We start from the raw sequence: 17,260 nt of genomic DNA, 5'->3' as shown, positions 1-17,260 counted from the left end.
CTTGGGCCCCAAGGCGCGGGTCCTTTCAGACGAAACAGGTGAGGTCTGTTCTTCGCTGCGTCCCAGTTCTTGGGCCTCAGCGCTCCCAGCAGCCTCGCCACCCCGTCTCCCGCAGGCTCATCATGTTTGCCTGGGGGCTGAGCTGCCTGTCGCCGCTGGGGGCGGTAGGCCTAGCTCTCCTGTGCGCCTGCCTGCTGCTCGGCCTGGCTCAGCACCTCTGGACCCTCCGCTGGACGCTGAGCCGGGATCCAGCCTCTGCCCTGCCCCTGCCCAAGGGCTCCATGGGCTGGCCCTTTTTCGGAGAAACCCTGCACTGGTTGATTCAGGTGAGCAGTTCATAATTTCCTGCAATATGACAGCCCCCTTTTTGAGAGGCTCCCGCTAGACCCTCTTCATTCGAAATGCTCCCGGGGTTCTAACCAGTCCTTTCCTAATCACCCAGGACTCTAGAGGGAGCGCGCAAAGCCCGTACTTACGTTTGCCTTCCTACTCTAATCTCTCAAAAAGACCTCATGTCACCTCAGTTCTCCCCAGAGCAATTTAAACTCGGCCTTAAACAACTTTAGGGTAAACTGAGTTGAGCTCTGGAAGGGGTTTCAGGAGTGTGTCTTACAAGCCTAGAATCAGCCGTGAGTCCCATTCTGAACTTCAATTTCCTCAGTTTACCAGCGGGAACGGGACCATATACATTGCTGTAGGCACATTTGACACCCTGTTTTATAAAAACTGCGCCAGCCTGAAGCAGGGAATTGTTATCCCGTGGCAACTGGGAGACCTGGGTCAGACCCCCAGTGAGGGTGAGAATCCAGAGCTCCAAGCTCCGCTCGCCCACAGGGCTCGCGCTTCCACAGTTCCCGCCGGGAGCGCTACGGCACAGTGTTCAAGACGCACCTGCTGGGCAGGCCGGTGATCCGAGTGAGCGGCGCGGAGAACGTGCGCACCATCCTGCTGGGGGAACACCGCTTGGTGCGCAGTCAGTGGCCGCAGAGCGCGCACATCCTGCTGGGCTCCAACACGCTGCTGGGGGCGGTTGGTGAGCCACATCGGCGGCGGCGCAAGGTGAGCGGGCCCAGGAGATCGTCAGACCCGAGGTCCCCGGGGTACTTGCTGGGCGCCAGGGCGGAGCCAGGTTTGGAGGTATATTGAAAACCCCAATCGAATTCCCTGGTTAAGAGCAGGTGGCTTTGCGCCAGTCCCTTACATTCCCTGGATTTGAATTACAATGCCAGGACTGGCCTATAAGTTCCTTTTATTTCTGATCTTCTATGACTGTAATACCAGAAGCGCTGGAAACGCAGATCTAGACATGTCAGAGAAGACTTCGTGGGGGAGGTAGCAGCAGAAGCCTGGATGGCTGGGAGGGACTGTGTACAGCATAGCAGAAGTAAAAGGAAGGAGAGCAAAAGCCGGCAATTTAGAGGTGGGTCGCTTAGAAGGGGCAGGGACCAGAATTGGCCTGGCTCCTCCGGAGTCTCGAAGCAGGGAAGAACCGCCAGACACCAGCGCTGATCCGCGAGCTTCCCACAGGTCCTCGCGCGCATGTTCAACCGTGCAGCACTGGAGCGCTACGTGCCGCGCCTGCAGGAGGCGCTGCGGCGTGAGGTGCGCTCCTGGTGTGCTGCTAGAGGACCAGTAGCTGTCTATGAGGCTACCAAGGCGCTCACGTTCCGCATGGCCGTGCGCATCCTACTGGGTCTGCAGCTGGATGAGGCACAGTGCGCCGAACTGGCCCGGACCTTCGAGCAACTGGTAGAGAACCTCTTCTCACTGCCCTTGGATGTGCCCTTCAGCGGTTTGCGCAAGGTACTGCTGCTCAGCCCCAGAACTTCTTCTTGGGACTCCACCTCGCGCGCATGGGTCTCCCAACTGAGATGGGGTGCTCTTGGGGCCAACCTACTTATCACCCCTGCCGGAAGATGGAGGTGGAGAGGCGTGGAGAGGCGATGTGGTGTGGTAGTGGGCGCCAGCGCCGCTTCTGTTCTCACTTGCTGTGTGAGTTGGGATCTCAGTGGTGGACATCCCACCGGCCAGTCCTTCTCACCAGAACGACACCTCCCTGCCCAGTCGCCGACACCTCCCTGCCCAGTCGCCAACACCTTTTCGGAAGCCTGCATGGTTTCCGAACAGCCAGGAACTGTAGGGCCGGCGCGCGCGCGCGCGCGCACACACACACACACACACACACACACACACACACACACACGCTCAAAACTCAGTCCGAGCCAATCTTGCGGGGGAGGGGGTGTGGGGGTGGAAGCAGATGTGATTCTGCTTTTGGCTTAGGCCCCTGGGCGCTTGAGTTTCTGGATCAACCTTCCGACTTTAAACTCAGCAGCAAGAATGCCCCACTCCACCTTCCCTCTTCCCCAGCCCTGAGACTCGCCCCTTTCCACTCCTTGCAGTGGGATTGAGCCCAGGGTCTTTGCAGGACCCACATCCTCAGCTCTTTTTTTATTTCTTTACTGTCGAGACAGAGCTTCTCTACATCGCTACTTAGTTGCCTAAACTAGGTTTGAGATTGTAGTCCTCCTGCCTCAGTGTAGATTCCCTGGATTTCAGTCACCTGAATAAAAATAATAGACACGGGTTGAGGGTCATGTTGTGCGTTGCTCACTTTGGATACATTTTCTGATTTGATCCTTGCAGCCTGCAAAATGTTATTACTGTCATTTTATTGACAAAAGAGGCTTGGCTAGGGGTAAATAACTTAACCAAGATCACACAGTATAGGGGGAAATATAGGAACTGAACCTGATATTTCTGGCTATGAAATTCACATGCTCAACTTAAGTGTCTTCCCCAGGAAATGTTTTTAATATTCCTTTTTTTTTTTTTTTTTTTTTTTGTACCAGGAATTGAACTCAGGACCTTGCACTTGCCAGGCAGGCGCTTGTGCCACTGAACTATATCCCCAGCCCCCCAGGGAAATGTTTTTAATGTGCTTCTGCCTAGAACCCTGAAATGGCATCCCAGACCTCTAGGCCATCCTTATACAGAGGCTGATACTTAGGGCATCCAACTGTGTCCTCTAAGTCAGAGCTTTCCTGGGTGCCCCTTCTCTGCACTGGTGTGCAGTGCCCTAGCCCAAGCTTATGTAGGGAAAGAGCGGTGGCCTGGCTCTAGCCTGAATGAGCTCTGCACCAGGCTGAGCACTGACAGCTACGTGATTCTGAATAGTCTCTTGACTTCCCTGAACCTCAGTTTCCTCCTTCCCCCTAAGATGACAGTGACTGTCTGCCTTGTTCAAAGGGGACTCATGAAAATCTAGAGAGAATATTTTCTGACAGTGGACAAGTTCCTGGCCACTTATTGAGCCTTACTATGTGCCAGGAATGGCGCTAAGCTGAGAGATGAACAACAGGAGTTAGTTGAGCAGAGCAGAGGCAGTGTGGTCCTGAGAAGGTTTTGAGGTAGGTAACCAAGCCTGGCCCTTGAGCCTGCCTGCCCCACCTGCCTTCTCTTCTTATGCATCAGGGCATCCGGGCCAGGGACCAGTTGCATCAGCACCTGGAGGAGGCCATTGCTGAGAAGCTTCATGAGGACAAGGCAGCAGAGCCAGGTGACCCCCTGGACCTGATCATTCACAGCACTAGGGAGCTGGGCCAGGAGCTCTCAGTGCAGGAGCTGAAGGTAGGCAGAGGGAGGCCACTCCTCCCTCTTTTTGTTACCAGCAGGTCTCCACACACATGCTCATCCCTAGTCACTTTGGCACAGGTACATCTCAGGGTGAGAGGAAAGAGGGGTCCTAGGTTTTGGTTATAACTCAGTCACACTGCTAGCTGTGTGGCCTTAGGCTCTAGCCCCCTTTCCAAGTGCATTAAAGCCATGAATTCTAAGCCCATCCTTATCAAGCTCTGACCCACTCATCCACCCCTTCAATCCCCCCAGTCTCTCACCCCATGTCTTTTGCTCTGCTGTCCTCTTGACTTATGAAACCCTCTTCTCTCTTTTTCCTACAGAATCTAAGACACTCAGGATCAAATTCCACAGCCTCAAAATTTCCCTCTTTTTCCCTAAAAGCAACTTTTCATGAGATACCTTGGCAGTTGGCACCTCTACCTGCCTATTTTGCTCCTGCAGGATTTTCTAGAAAATTAGGACCCAGACCTCTTTCCTATGTACAGATAAGAACACATGCAGTGAACAGAAGGAGGGAGAATGAAACTCTCCCTCTATTCTAGAATGGCCCAGTACCTCTTGAGAAACCAAAAAGAAGTGAAATGTAGAAGTCAGCGGAAAGTTAGAAATAGGAAGACCTCAGTCTTTCATGTATATACAGCTCCATCCTTTCTCTGGGCCTCAATTTTCCACTCTCCACCAGTCAGTGACTGAAAGGTGGGGATCAACTTTAGTTTCTTCTCAAGAATAAGATAAGTAATCTCCATCCTGACTCTTGGGTGGTTGAAAAGTCCTGAGCCTTCAAAGGGGTTGGAGAGAATAGATGAAAAGTTTGAGCCCAGCCTGGGCAATTTATCACGACTCTGTCTCAGAGTGACAGACAGAGTGAAGACCCTGGGTTCTATCTCTATTATGGTAAGGAGGGAGGCAGTTCTAGGATGTGGTGTGGAAAGAACTGGGTGATTCCTCTGCCTTCATAGGACTGAGTAGGGAGAAACAACCCTCTCAGGGAAGCAACTCCCTGGTCAGAAATCTTCCATAATGGCCTGGACAACAAGGGAGACTAGACTGGGAAGGGAGGCTATCGGGCTTTGAGGTCTCCATCCCAGCTCTCCTCCTTGTCCAAGGCAGGGCCCACAGTTAGCATCCTATGAGGATTTAATATTTCTTCCACAAATATCATTACCTATTCAGTATCAGATAGTGTGCTGTGGTGGGAGATGTGATGAGCAAATGACCCTGCCGTTCAGGTGCAGAAGGAGAGGATGCACATTCACCCCACAATCCCAGGAATCAGAGAATAAACACAAACACCAGTGCTGGAAGGAAAGAAGACACTGGACCAGAGGCAGGCAGTGAGGGTACCCTTCTTGGACAAAAGAATGGACAGTGTCCCTTTGTGGGCACAGCAGACCAGGAAAAGCTTCAGACCAATCCAGTAAGCACGATGATAAAGGCATGAGGCAGGACTGGTGTAAGGCTGGCTCTATGGCTACAGGTGCTGTGATCTGTTCACTGCAGTCACCCCCACAACACCAAGAGAGGGCTGGCGGCAGCACTACCATGAGATCAAGGGCACCAGACACCCAAACCTGGCTGTTGGGACTGCTAGCTGACCGGGCTCTAAGCACCTCTCTGAGCCTTGGGTTTCCAACCCTGTGAAAAAAAAACCGAGAGAATAATTGTCCCTCACAGGGTTTGTGCTGAGGACCCAATAAGAAAATACACTTAAAGCATTAAGGATAATATGCAGCATAAGTTCCCAGAATTATCTCTGTAAATTCTCCCAAGGCAGGTGGATAAGTCCTGAAATAGCCTGTTGTTCAATATGACTTTCCCGAGTGACAGGCTTGGAATTTAACTCCATGATTCCCGGATCCACACACATAGGTGCCACGGTAACATATCGTGCTTGTCCGTCTTAGGGTAACAGTACCTTCGCGCTCTGTGTGTCTCGGCGGTGGGGCAGCGCATAACACTCCGCGCCGCTCGCTGTCTTGTAGGAGTCTGCTGTGGAGCTCCTCTTCGCCTCCTTTTTCACCACGGCCAGTGCCAGCACATCCCTAGTCCTGCTGCTACTACAGAACCCGGCAGCCGTTACCAAGATCCAGCAGGAGCTGGCGACGCAGGGGCTGGGGCGTGCCTGCAGTTGCTCGCCCGGGGCAGCGGGGCCCCTGCTCGAATGCGGCTGCGAGCCCGACCTCACGCTGGCGGCGCTGGGCCGTCTGCGCTACGTGGACTGCGTAGTGAAGGAGGTGCTGCGCCTCCTGCCGCCGGTGTCCGGGGGCTACCGCACAGCGCTGCGCACTTTCGAACTCGATGTAAGTGCGCCGGGACCGCCGCAACGAGCATCTCCTGCTGCCCGCAGTGGTGCTGGCGGGGAGGAGAGCCCGGGATGAGCGCGGCGAGATCTCTCTTGCTCTCGCAGGGCCTCGGCTTTCCGTTTGTAACATGCCTGGGTCCTGTTCCGCTCTCCTGAGCCCTGGTAGAGGGGGTGCAAAGCCTGGCGTCGGGTGAGTCGGCAAGGTTGAGAATTTCTTATACTTAAGATTTGTCGGTAGTCTGCGGACAACTCAACTCAATTAGAGATGAGTTTTAGAATACCAACATTCTTTTCGCTAAACAGCACCCCACCCACCCCCACCCCCGCGCCGTCAGTAAGTGTGAATGGGGTTCAAAGGCTGAAACCCACTCCTCAGGCTTTTTCTCATCTGGCTAAAACTGGTTTCCAGGGAAGCACGGCATTTAAAATACAGGCAAATTCTGAGTGATGTCATCAGGCTGCCCTGGGCTAGGCAAAGTACAGGTCCTGATCTGACTCCATCTCTGAATGACTTTGGGGAGTTCTGTCTTTACAGTGGGCCTCAGTTTACTTTCTGGAAAAGCTGTCTTAGTCCTTTCTAGCTCTGAAAATCCACATAGAGCCAGGGCTGGACAGAGAAGTGGCAGCACTGGGATTTGGTCCCTTAGCGCTGCCAAACTGAGGACATTGCCTGAAAGGATGTCACTGCAGTCCTCCAAGCACTGAGCTTCTTGGCTGGGTGGCTCCAGACAAAGGGTGGGCATCTCCTTCACTGTGAACATCCAAGGTGCATTGCAGGGGTGGGAATGGGGGATTGGGATTCTGCCCAGGACCCTGAGGAGCAGGAGAAAACCAGCACTGACATCTTCATCGAAAGTGGTGGATGGAATAGCATAATTTCTAGCACTGGATGACACCAAAACATTTTCAGAACTGGCATGTGAACTGGAGCAGTGAAGGATTAGAATGAAAAGAACGCGCTACAGAGAGGAAACAGCCCAGACAAAGGTGCATGTTTAGAAGAATCTTGGATGCCAAATCTTGGAAATCATATTTCATTGTGCATGTGTGGGCATGCCCTACTGAAACAAAGGGAGAGGAAAGAGACCCAGGGAAGATTAGTAGCACGGGTAGACGCAGGACAAGAAAAGGTCTGAGCTGACCTCCAGTGCACAGATGGGAAAACTGAGGGCTAGAGAGGAAGAAAAGCTCCTCAGGTGATTCCAAGATACTGTACTCCGTCCCCTCAATGAGAATCTGAGTAGTAACCTTCACCTACCAAGGAGTCATCAGAAAGGCTTTGGAAATCTGAAAGCTTTTGAGGTGAGGGCAGCCAGATAATCAAAGGGTTGTAACACACACACACACACACACACACAAAGCTGGCTGGGAGAGCTCTTGCCTAGCATGTATGAGGCCCTAACACTAAAAGGGGAAGGAGGAAGGAGCAGAATGGTTGGAAAACCGGGGGTTGAGGAAATGGAACCTGGAAGCTGCCTTAAAACTTACGGACAATAATACAGACAGCAATACTAAGGACTTGCTAGTTTCTCATGGTCTTCTTAAAGTGTGGCTACCAGGTTTGAACATTATTGTTCAGCTGATGAGTGAGGACAGAAAGAAATTTATGAGGGAACTGACCTGGAGGAATGGGCAGTCTAGTCACCTGGTCCATCTCGGGCAGCTGATAGCTGCAGGACTAGAATATAGGTTTCGTGTTCTAATGTCAGAGGAAAAAAGAAAGGTAAAAACAAAGGAAACTAACATAAAGAAATAGATCCTGTTTACTCAGCACTACTATGTGCCTGAGCCTTTTTTTGAATTCTCACAACGAAGTGGATTTTTCCCTCTTTTGGTACTGGAGACAGAATCTCACTAAACTGACCATACTGGTCTGGAATTTGGGACTCTCAGCCTGGGCCTCCCGCCGAGCAGCCGGAACTACAGGTGTTTACCACGGCCGGCTCAAGGTGAGCATCACTGTTCTCATTTTATCAGTTAAGAACCGAGGCTCAGAAAGACTGATTATCAAGCCCAAGGTCATATGGCTCACCAGTGAAGAGGCTGACAGTTGAACACTGGATGGTCCTCCCGGGTTTTGGGTTGATCATGCGTTTCTGAGGCTTTCCCATGCCTGGTTGGCGCAGCCCAGGCGGTGGTTCTTTGGTTCGGGGCCGTTTCTAGGTGTCTCATAGTCAGGCTGGTCCCCTTGTTTCCTCGCAGGGCTACCAGATTCCCAAGGGCTGGAGCGTGATGTATAGCATCCGGGACACGCATGAGACGGCAGCGGTATACAGTAGCCCGCCCGAAGGCTTTGACCCGGAGCGCTTTGGCGCAGCTTGTGAAGAAGAGCGGGGCACCTCCGGTCGCTTCCATTACATCCCATTCGGCGGCGGTGCACGCAGTTGCCTTGGCCAGGAGCTGGCACAGGCGGTGCTGCAGCTGCTAGCTGTGGAGCTGGTGCGCACCGCACGCTGGGAGCTGGCCACACCCACCTTCCCGGCCATGCAAACAGTGCCCATCGTCCACCCAGTGGACGGGTTGCGGCTCTTTTTCCACCCGCTTGCACCTTCATCCGCGGGAAATAGGGTACACCTCTGACCGCCGACGAGCGCTTCGAGACTTGCCCAGTGGCTGCAGCACACGCGCATTCTGCACACATTCGCCGTTCACTTTTTCAATAAATCTTAATCAAACGCAGTTTGGTGCTGGAGGAGGAGCAAACTAGTCACTGGCTCTGGCCAGTGGGAAGGCGCTGCCAGCAAGCCAAGCCAGGGGGAAGGCAGGATGTGGCAAGTTTCGCAAAGCAGGGATGGAGAGAACCAATAGTCCCTCGGTGCTGCGCAAATTCACCTTCCAGTGGCCGTCAGGGGGAAGTTCACAGATCTCGGACCCCATGGCTTGAGGGGTGGGTATATAGTGCCAGAGACCTGGTGCAGACCTTTAGAGGAAGTCCAGAGGCTGGGAGCTGTCCCTGCCCTGAGGATGGGCCATAAGAAGATACGCTCAAGAGGGCAACCAACGGAAGGGCCTCAGGCAGCTGGCCTCTGGCTTGCTAAGCTTTGGCCACTCTCCCGACTTGGCAGAAACGTAGAACTGTGTATCCTGCCAGGGCTCTACATGGCTCAACATCACCGGATCTGCTGGAAATTTCTTAAAAGAAAAATTCCTTTTCAAGAAAGCATTTAATCTCCCCATTTATACAGGAAAGAATAGGTATGCAGAGATGTCTCTAAGGCTGGTTCATGGGACGTTGTGATATAATCCCTTCATGAGAGGTTGAGATATAATCAGAGAGGTTTGGGATATTTGTACCAAAAACAGGAAGGCCAAGAAATAAAGTTTCTTGCCAGTGACTGAGCAAGGAGTCTAGGGCTTAGCTGGGCAGCTACTCCCTGGTGGGAAGGCACTCGTGGTGGGCAGGGAAGGCCCAGGAAGGACCTACCTGAAGGACCCACCCCAATGCATATCCAGAGAGGCCAGAAGCTAGCATCCCTGTTCCCAAACTCTCCCACCTTTCTTCCGAAAGATAGTCCTAGAAAACTCGGCTTCGAGTTATCCAGGGGAAGCTTGTTGCAGAAACTTCCCAGTTTACTGTTTCAGTACCCTATTGCAGAAAAACTGAGGAGCAGAGAGCCCAAGGAGCCTGCACTCCCCATCATTTATCTTGCCTGCTCTACCTTCAGGACCCGTGCCCATGTAGGATCCAGCCCTTCGGCCTTTTCATTGGTATCCCTAGCCTGACCTAACTACTACAGTCTGTCCCTTCTTAACACAGGGGTTCCCACCATTTTAAACCAAAGTCAAGGGTCTCTGTGCCATCATTTCTAACAGCCTACTTCAACCTGCCACCCATCCTCCCAGAGGCTGGGCAGCTGGACTTGACTCTTGAGCCAAGAAAGTTGCCTCTCAGGCCCAAGCTGACCCCTTAGTGAACCAAAAGGAAACAGGCGCCCTCCTGACCTTATGCTTAAGGTGGATCTGAGGGCCTGAAGGAAAAGGGGATGTGACAGGCATGGGGTTGGGAGCTCAAGACCACAGTGGGCTCTTCTGAGCCAGGCTGACACCACCTTAAACCCCACACAGAGCATTTTACCACCCATGGCCCTTTGCAGGTTCGGGCCCTAAACTCAGCAGGCACTAGAGGCAGCAAAAGTAGCTGGAAGCTGGAGTGCCCTCAGGGTGCTTTGAAAACCCTGAGGGAATCCTGGTCTGAAAAGCAGGGATCTGGGAGAGAAGGCCAAAAGACCCCACTTGAGAGTTAATTCTGATTTGGGGAGAGAATAGAAATATGAAAAGGGGTCTGTCAGAAGCCAAGATAGCTAAGCTGGTTCCAAGGGACATAATTTACTTGTTCTGGGGTCTGTAGTGGTGGCTCCAATTTTACTCTAATTAGCCATTGCCACCTCTGGTTTTACTAGCTCCATGTTGTCAGAGGAAGGAGCAAGTGTGGTCCTTTGGCCTTCTAGACTTGATTTACCTTCCTGGATTTGATATGCTTGTGGACACAGACAATAAATAGATTAGAAAACAAAAACGAGGAAGAAGCTGTCCAGTGGTGATAAAAGCTGTAAAGAAAATACAACAGGCCTGTAGTACAGACTGCCCTGGGCTAAATTCCATGGCATATGTGTGGGAAGAGCCTCTCTGAGGGGTGATATTGGATTTTGGAAGGAAAAGGTCAATGGGGGCCTGGGGGAGGGGCACTCCAAATAGCAGGTACAAAAAGGTCAGACCCAATAAAAGGAGCGCTTTGAAATAGGAAGGCTATTTTGTAAATATTTTGGAAACATTTTGTTTTCCAGCGACCACTCCACCACCATAGCCCAAGAAAACTTGGTGAGGTTTTTAGATCGAAGTTCTTAGTGGGTTGGTAATTTATTGACCCTCCCTCCCCTCTTTAAAATGTTCTTTAGTGATTTCTCACTCTCATATAATCTTTCCCTGCCAGACACACCCGCAGGTTTCGATGGGCAGATAGATTGTTTAAAAAAAAAAAAAAAAATTTCCCCCTGTGGCAACTTCCAGAGCACTCATCTCGTGGCCGGCGCGCACTGAACTTGGCGAGGTGGCAGCGCAGAGTTCACTCGGATGTCAGGGTCCGGCCTGCAGGGGTCACAGGCGGGTCAGGCCGGAGCTTGGAAATGGGCCTCAGGTCACGCCCCCTGCTCGCCAGCTTTGCACCGCGGCAGAGGCGTCCTCCAGAAAGGGGCGGGCCGGAGATTTCTGAGAATTACCTCTAGCGGGATTTGCCGGGGTTCCAGCTACCGCTCAGAAGTCGGCTTGCCCGGTTTACAGTCCCCAAATAGAAGAAACAGCAGTGGGAGGTGGGGCCTCCCCGGAGCTGAAACGCTGGATAGGGGAAATACGCCCAGGGGCACCCCGGTTTTGAGTATTGCTGGAACCTTACAGGTCCTTAGGACCTCCGTAGATATTTCCGGACTCCCTTCAAGTTTGGGGACCACGCGGGAGGGCTACGTATTTAACAGCTCTCAAGATCTAAGAGTTTTTCCATCTCCAAGGGACGCTTTCCGCGGCGCAGGGATGTGTGCTTCTCCGGGAGCCACCGTACAGTTCTAAACAAACGCACGTCGTTCTGTTTCGTTTTCTGCCTCCCTGCTGAGTTGCGTGCCCAAACCAAAGCAGCCCGAGTCCCTGACTAGTCCTAAGCAGCGCGGCCCGGCCACACGGGAAGTTGAAAGCGCACGTGTGCACCCACAGTGTCCGAGCTCAGGTACTGGCCACAGAGCAGCTGACTGAAGTTGGGCAAAGTCCGGAGGACGCGCTCCCCAGTACGCATTCCCTCAACCTTCCCTTTAGCGGCCGGCAGACGCCTGGATTTAGAGCCAAGAAGCTCTCACCAGGGCGAGGCTGGAGGCTTTACACTGGATGAGAGCTTGGGAGAGCGAGGAAGGCTCCGGAGCCTCGCGTCCACCCTCATAACGAAGCCTGGAGGCACGGAGCTGGGAGCTGGAAGGCGTATTTACAACCGGAGGCCTCCTTTTAGGAACTCACAATTGCCCTGAGGTGTAGACCGTAGGGAGCTAGCTTCTATCCAATGGATGAGGGAATAGACAAGAGACTGTGTCATGATGACTTGCTCAAGGTCAGGAAGTAGATACCGAGCTAGGACTACTGAGGTTTCCTGCTTCTGCCTCCGACTTCTTGTCCTGCTAGGGCAAAGGACCCTTTTCCTGCTGCCTAAGTGGTGGCTGCAAGCCCCAGGGCCCCCAGAATAATGCCGGCGTGGCCACCTCACGCAGCCTCGGATCTCTAGCTACGGATGACTTGCCCATGCTGTTCGTCGCTGGGGCGTCAGAATAGGGGAGCGGGCTTATGTAGAGTAGGACCTAGGGTCCTGACGGGCCCGGACGTTTATTTGCACCCTAAGTGCAATACTTCTTGAGTGCTGGCTTCCTTGCGGGGGCTGGTGAGCTAGAATCCACGCGCCTGTCATATGACTCCCCATCTCTTGTTTGGATCATGACCCTGGACTCTTCTTGGGATCTTCCGAAGACTCCGGAAACCTGCGTCTTGCTCCACTGGATGATTCCTGAACGCACATCCACTTGCTTCCCCAGCAGGTGGAAAGGGGCTCAAGAGGCGCTTGTAAACGGAAAGCAACGAAGGCGGCTTTGGGTCGGGGTGGCCGTCCGACCTGGATGGAGGGAGTCCAAAGAGACCGTCTGGAAGCCTAGAGCTCGGAATTCCCGCTCCCCCGCCCCCATCCCTCACTCCCTGGGAGGCGTGCTCACCTTGGATGCGAAAGGCGGTGCTCCTGCCCCGCACCCCAGGAGACGCGCTCCAAGGAAAGCCGCCGCGGAACAAACGGTTAAACATTTTGGGCAGCGCCTCGCGGGGGGAGGAGCCAGGGGCCCAATCCGCAATTAAAGATGAACTTTGGGTGAACTAATTGAACAAGGTAACGTGGGCAGGACCCTAAGTACGCCTATAAAGGGGGCGCGCGGCGGGGTTTGGAGCGCTGGAGGCGGCAGCAGGTGGCGCGGGAGGCTGCAGAGTGTCATGGGGCTCCCCGCGCTGCTGGCCAGTGCGCTCTGCACCTTCGTGCTACCGCTGCTGCTTTTCCTGGCTGCGACCAAGCTGTGGGACCTGTACTGCGTGAGCAGCCGCGACCGCAGCTGCGCCCTCCCCTTACCCCCTGGGACTATGGGCTTCCCTTTCTTTGGGGAAACATTACAGATGGTGCTGCAGGTAAGGGAGCTTGGGGCGGGACAGGACGCCTTCCCGGAGCCGGCTTAGCCTCCGCTCTAGACTGGGGTAGGCGTCCTGGTGAGGGAGGCGACTGCGGCTGGAAACGTTGCTAGCTGGAGGCGCGACCCTCCCCGGCGCCCCCTCACTCTCGCCTCTCTCCTTCACCTTCCTCTCACAGCGCAGGAAGTTCCTGCAGATGAAGCGCAGGAAATACGGCTTCATTTACAAGACACATCTGTTTGGGCGGCCCACGGTGCGGGTGATGGGTGCAGACAACGTGCGTCGCATCTTACTTGGAGAGCACCGGCTGGTGTCGGTCCACTGGCCCGCATCGGTACGCACCATCCTAGGCTCTGGCTGCCTCTCCAACCTGCACGATTCATCACACAAGCAGCGCAAGAAGGTGAGGGCGGGGTGGCGACGCCTGGGCAGGGAGGGGAAACCCCATTCATTGGAGGAGTTCGGGCAGATAGATGCTGGGTGAGCACTAGCAGTATAAAATGTGACCCAGGACCTTCTCCGAACTCCAGTTTAGCTTTGATTTAGCTTTCCCGGCCATGATGTGCTTTGGGACTGGAGGGGCTAAGGGTGAAAAGGGGGCACAGAAAGGACAGAGAGGCAAAGAGAATTTTAAAGCTCATTGCTTCTCCTGGCTCAGGTGATTATGCGGGCCTTCAGCCGCGAGGCACTCCAGTGCTACGTGCCAGTGATCACTGAAGAAGTGAACGGTTGCTTGGAGCAATGGCTGAGCTGCGGCGAGCGCGGCCTCCTGGTCTACCCCGAGGTGAAACGCCTCATGTTTCGCATTGCCATGCGCATCCTGCTAGGCTGTGAGCCTCGGCCCGCGGGCGGCGGGGAGGACGAGCAGCAGCTAGTGGAGGCCTTCGAGGAGATGACCCGCAATCTTTTCTCGCTGCCCATCGACGTGCCCTTCAGTGGGCTATACCGGGTAAGAGCGGTAGCCTGGGTGAGGATCTAGGGGTGCGCCACTCACGGTGCGAAGCTCGAGGCGCAGCAGCGTATGCTCATTGCCATCCACCCCCTGCGCTCAGGGCGTGAAGGCACGGAATCTCATTCACGCGCGCATCGAGGAGAACATTCGCGCCAAGATCTGCAAGTTGCGGGCGGCGGAGACTGCCCGGGATTGCAAAGACGCGCTGCAGCTGTTGATCGAGCACTCTTGGGACAGGGGAGAGCCGCTGGACATGCAGGTGAGTGGTGGCCTCAAAAGGGGGGCTCACAGTTGGCTCCCTGGCTTTCCAAGCGCGATTCCTAGGGCTCTGAGCAACCTGCTGAGTTGGGATTCCAAAGGTCGTTTGGAAAGCTTTAGAAGAGGCTGTCGTGGAAAGGGGACTGTCCCCTAGTCTCTCCAGGTTTTGAAAGGAAAGACGGAATTTGCAAAAACTTAGTAAAGAACTTTGGGTGATCTTAATCCAAAGCTTTAACTCAGGAGGTTCCGAAGACCTGAAGAGTGGGATCTTACTCGCCTTCTGTCTCTAGCTGAACTAGACCGTGCACTTTGTTTAATGAGGTTGAGTTCCTTGGTTTTCTATCAGCAAAACTTTTAGCCCTTCTGGTCTTCCCTCCAGTAATCCACCTCTCAGTTCTCAGTAATCCATTGGTAAAACTGCATGTAGATTCCCCTCCCCCGGAGTACCTGGGTTTGAACCCAGGGCCTTGCATATGCCGAGCAAGCCTCTGCCCCTGAGCTACATTCCTGGCCCACTGAGTGGTAAAATGTGCTTACCTCATTTTTAGGCACTAAAGCAATCTTCAACTGAGCTTCTCTTTGGAGGACACGAAACTACAGCCAGTGCAGCAACATCTCTGATCACTTACCTGGGGCTCTACCCACATATTCTCCAGAAAGTTCGAGAGGAACTGAAGAGTAAGGTAGGAGGACTCTAGGGGCTCTCTCTCTCTCTCACTCTCTCTCTCTCTCTCTCTTTTGGTGCTAGAAATCAAACCCAGGGTTTTGCACTTGCCAGGCAGGCACTATGCCACTGAGCTACATTCCCAGGCCCTAGGCGTTCCCTATTAATGTAGGAAATTCAGCTGCTCTCTCACCAACTTCCCAGCAAATAATCTACCATTGCTGAATATTTTTAAAGTGCAGGGCCAAGGTGAGTAGGCTGGTAAGGGGAGAGAATCAGCTTTGTGAATTGAAAAGAATGGAATCTTGAGCATTCCCACTTGCGCAAGGTTCGGCCTTGTACTCCCGCCCATCTCCACCTTTTGCAGATAAATTCCATTTCCTTGGATTTGGATGTTCAAGGGCAATAATAGCATCACCAGAAAAAAATAGCTGATCAAGGTGGGCAGTGGTGGTGAGTGTATGAGTGGGGGAGCTTGACCCTTCTATCTGGTGAGCAGCATTCTCCTGGAATTGTAAACAGATAGTTCATGTGGGTGCAAATGGTCACCAGCTATTGTTTCCCCCTCACACTGTCCCATCCTGAGGCCCTTTGAGTTTAGTCCTGTTTACGTCTGCTGAACTGATTTCATTGGATCAGAAAATAGCCATTCACCTCTGTATGACTGTTTTGACAGGGCTTACTTTGCAAGAGCAATCAAGACAACAAGTTGGACATGGAAATTTTGGAGCAACTTAAATACACTGGGTGTGTTATTAAGGAGACCCTCCGCCTGAATCCCCCAGTTCCAGGAGGGTTTCGAGTTGCGCTGAAGACTTTTGAATTAAATGTAAGTGAAGAGTTCTTCTAACTCTGTACCCTCATCCTGCTCTTGTGGTTTAAAACCTACCCTTGTTTCCCTGAGCATTAATTTCAATTCCTTGTATTTTGAGAACATTGTCCTGTACTATGTGGACTTGTTTCAGTAACCTGAATGAATCTCTTTCTCCCTCCCTCCTCTTTTTTACGTCATAGTACCCCAGGAGTACCTGTGATAGCTTTTTGTGGTTGAAAGCTAAATTCCATTTTGTCAACTCCTGGGATTTCATAATCTTTTACAGGGATACCAGATTCCCAAGGGTTGGAACGTTATCTACAGTATTTGTGATACTCATGATGTAGCAGACATCTTCACTAATAAGGGAGAATTTAATCCTGAGCGATTTATGCCACCTCACCCAGAGGATGCGTCCAGGTTCAGCTTCATTCCATTTGGAGGAGGCCTTAGGAGTTGTGTAGGCAAAGAGTTCGCAAAAATTCTTCTCAAAATATTTACAGTGGAGCTGGTCAGGCATTGTGACTGGCGGCTTCTAAATGGACCTCCTACAATGAAAACCAGCCCCACTGTATATCCCGTGGACAATCTCCCTGCAAGATTCATTCACTTCCAGGGAGAAATCTGATGGGCATGAATGCTCAAACCTCAGACTTGTTGGAAGTGTACATATGAATTTTTATATAGTGTCATATTGACTTATTATATTTAATTTCTAAATGTATATTATATTTATGTGTCTCTACTATAGTACCATGGCCTTTAAATGTTAAAATAATTAATTTGTATGATTTGAATAAAGTAAAATGTGAAAGTGCTTTTCTTGCATTTAAGATTCCTTTTGGGGAAAATCCACTGTTTTAATGTTTGTGCTTAGTGTATTGAGCCAGATGGCTAAATGTCTACCTGGACTTATTTGCCATCTGTGCATACCTATTTTCTATAAGGAAGAAACTTCATTTTTTTTCCTTCCAACAATTATGTGTGTCTGTTAGTCCAAAAATCTGTCTGCAAATTTTTCTGAGGTAATTTAGGTTTTCTATCTGAAAAACATCTATCAAGGTTAGTTTAACTAAATTTTTATCTTTGCATTGCTGGGGATTGAATGGAGGGCCTCACATGTGGTAGGCAAGTGCAGGGTCTCATGCATGCCAGGCGAGTAATTTTAATTTTAAAAAAAATTAAAAAATTTTTGGTGGTTTTGGGGATCAAAACTAGGGACAGGTTAGTGTGTTGGGGGGGTGGCTTCATTTTAGAGAAACATCATTCTGGAAAGGTTACATGCTGCCTGAGAACTATCATCCTAATATAAAACTTTCAGTGTATCTAACATTCAATAAAAAAATCCGCATGGTCCGGCAGGATCAGGGTTGCTCTCCAGAGTTAAGGTTGTAGACAAGACAAATCCAGTCATTCTAATTCTGGACAGTTCTTAACTAA

The 17,260-nt window shown here is 52.1% G+C and overlaps 1 protein-coding gene across 4 annotated transcripts; it reads left to right on the top strand.

Annotated features, from left to right (window-relative positions):
- Positions 1-122: 122 nt before the first annotated feature.
- LOC102004498 (cytochrome P450 26A1) lies at positions 123-16,637 on the top strand. 4 transcript variants are annotated; one of them, XM_013514753.1, is made up of 10 exons: positions 838-1,059; positions 1,528-1,803; positions 3,475-3,630; positions 5,622-5,939; positions 13,311-13,535; positions 13,791-14,081; positions 14,185-14,343; positions 14,891-15,025; positions 15,683-15,835; positions 16,107-16,637. In XM_013514753.1, exons 2-10 carry the CDS (start codon positions 1,540-1,542, stop codon positions 16,446-16,448), a joined length of 2,043 nt encoding a protein of 680 aa, XP_013370207.1. In that variant the 5' UTR covers positions 838-1,059; positions 1,528-1,539; the 3' UTR covers positions 16,449-16,637. The 4 variants fall into 4 exon arrangements, with proteins under 4 accessions (XP_005385878.1, XP_013370207.1, XP_005385877.1 ...); XM_005385820.2 differs by lacking the exons at positions 838-1,059; positions 1,528-1,803; positions 3,475-3,630; positions 5,622-5,939 and adding an exon at positions 12,747-12,842; XM_005385819.2 differs by lacking the exons at positions 838-1,059; positions 1,528-1,803; positions 3,475-3,630; positions 5,622-5,939 and adding an exon at positions 12,856-13,132.
- The last annotated feature ends 623 nt before the right edge of the window (positions 16,638-17,260 follow it).

This window comes from Chinchilla lanigera, unplaced genomic scaffold, assembly GCF_000276665.1.
Source record: "Chinchilla lanigera isolate Chin_1 unplaced genomic scaffold, ChiLan1.0 scaffold00024, whole genome shotgun sequence".
NCBI lineage: Eukaryota > Metazoa > Chordata > Mammalia > Rodentia > Chinchillidae > Chinchilla > Chinchilla lanigera.
Note: the sequence above shows the minus strand (reverse complement) of the source record. Positions and strands in the feature narration are given on the sequence as shown.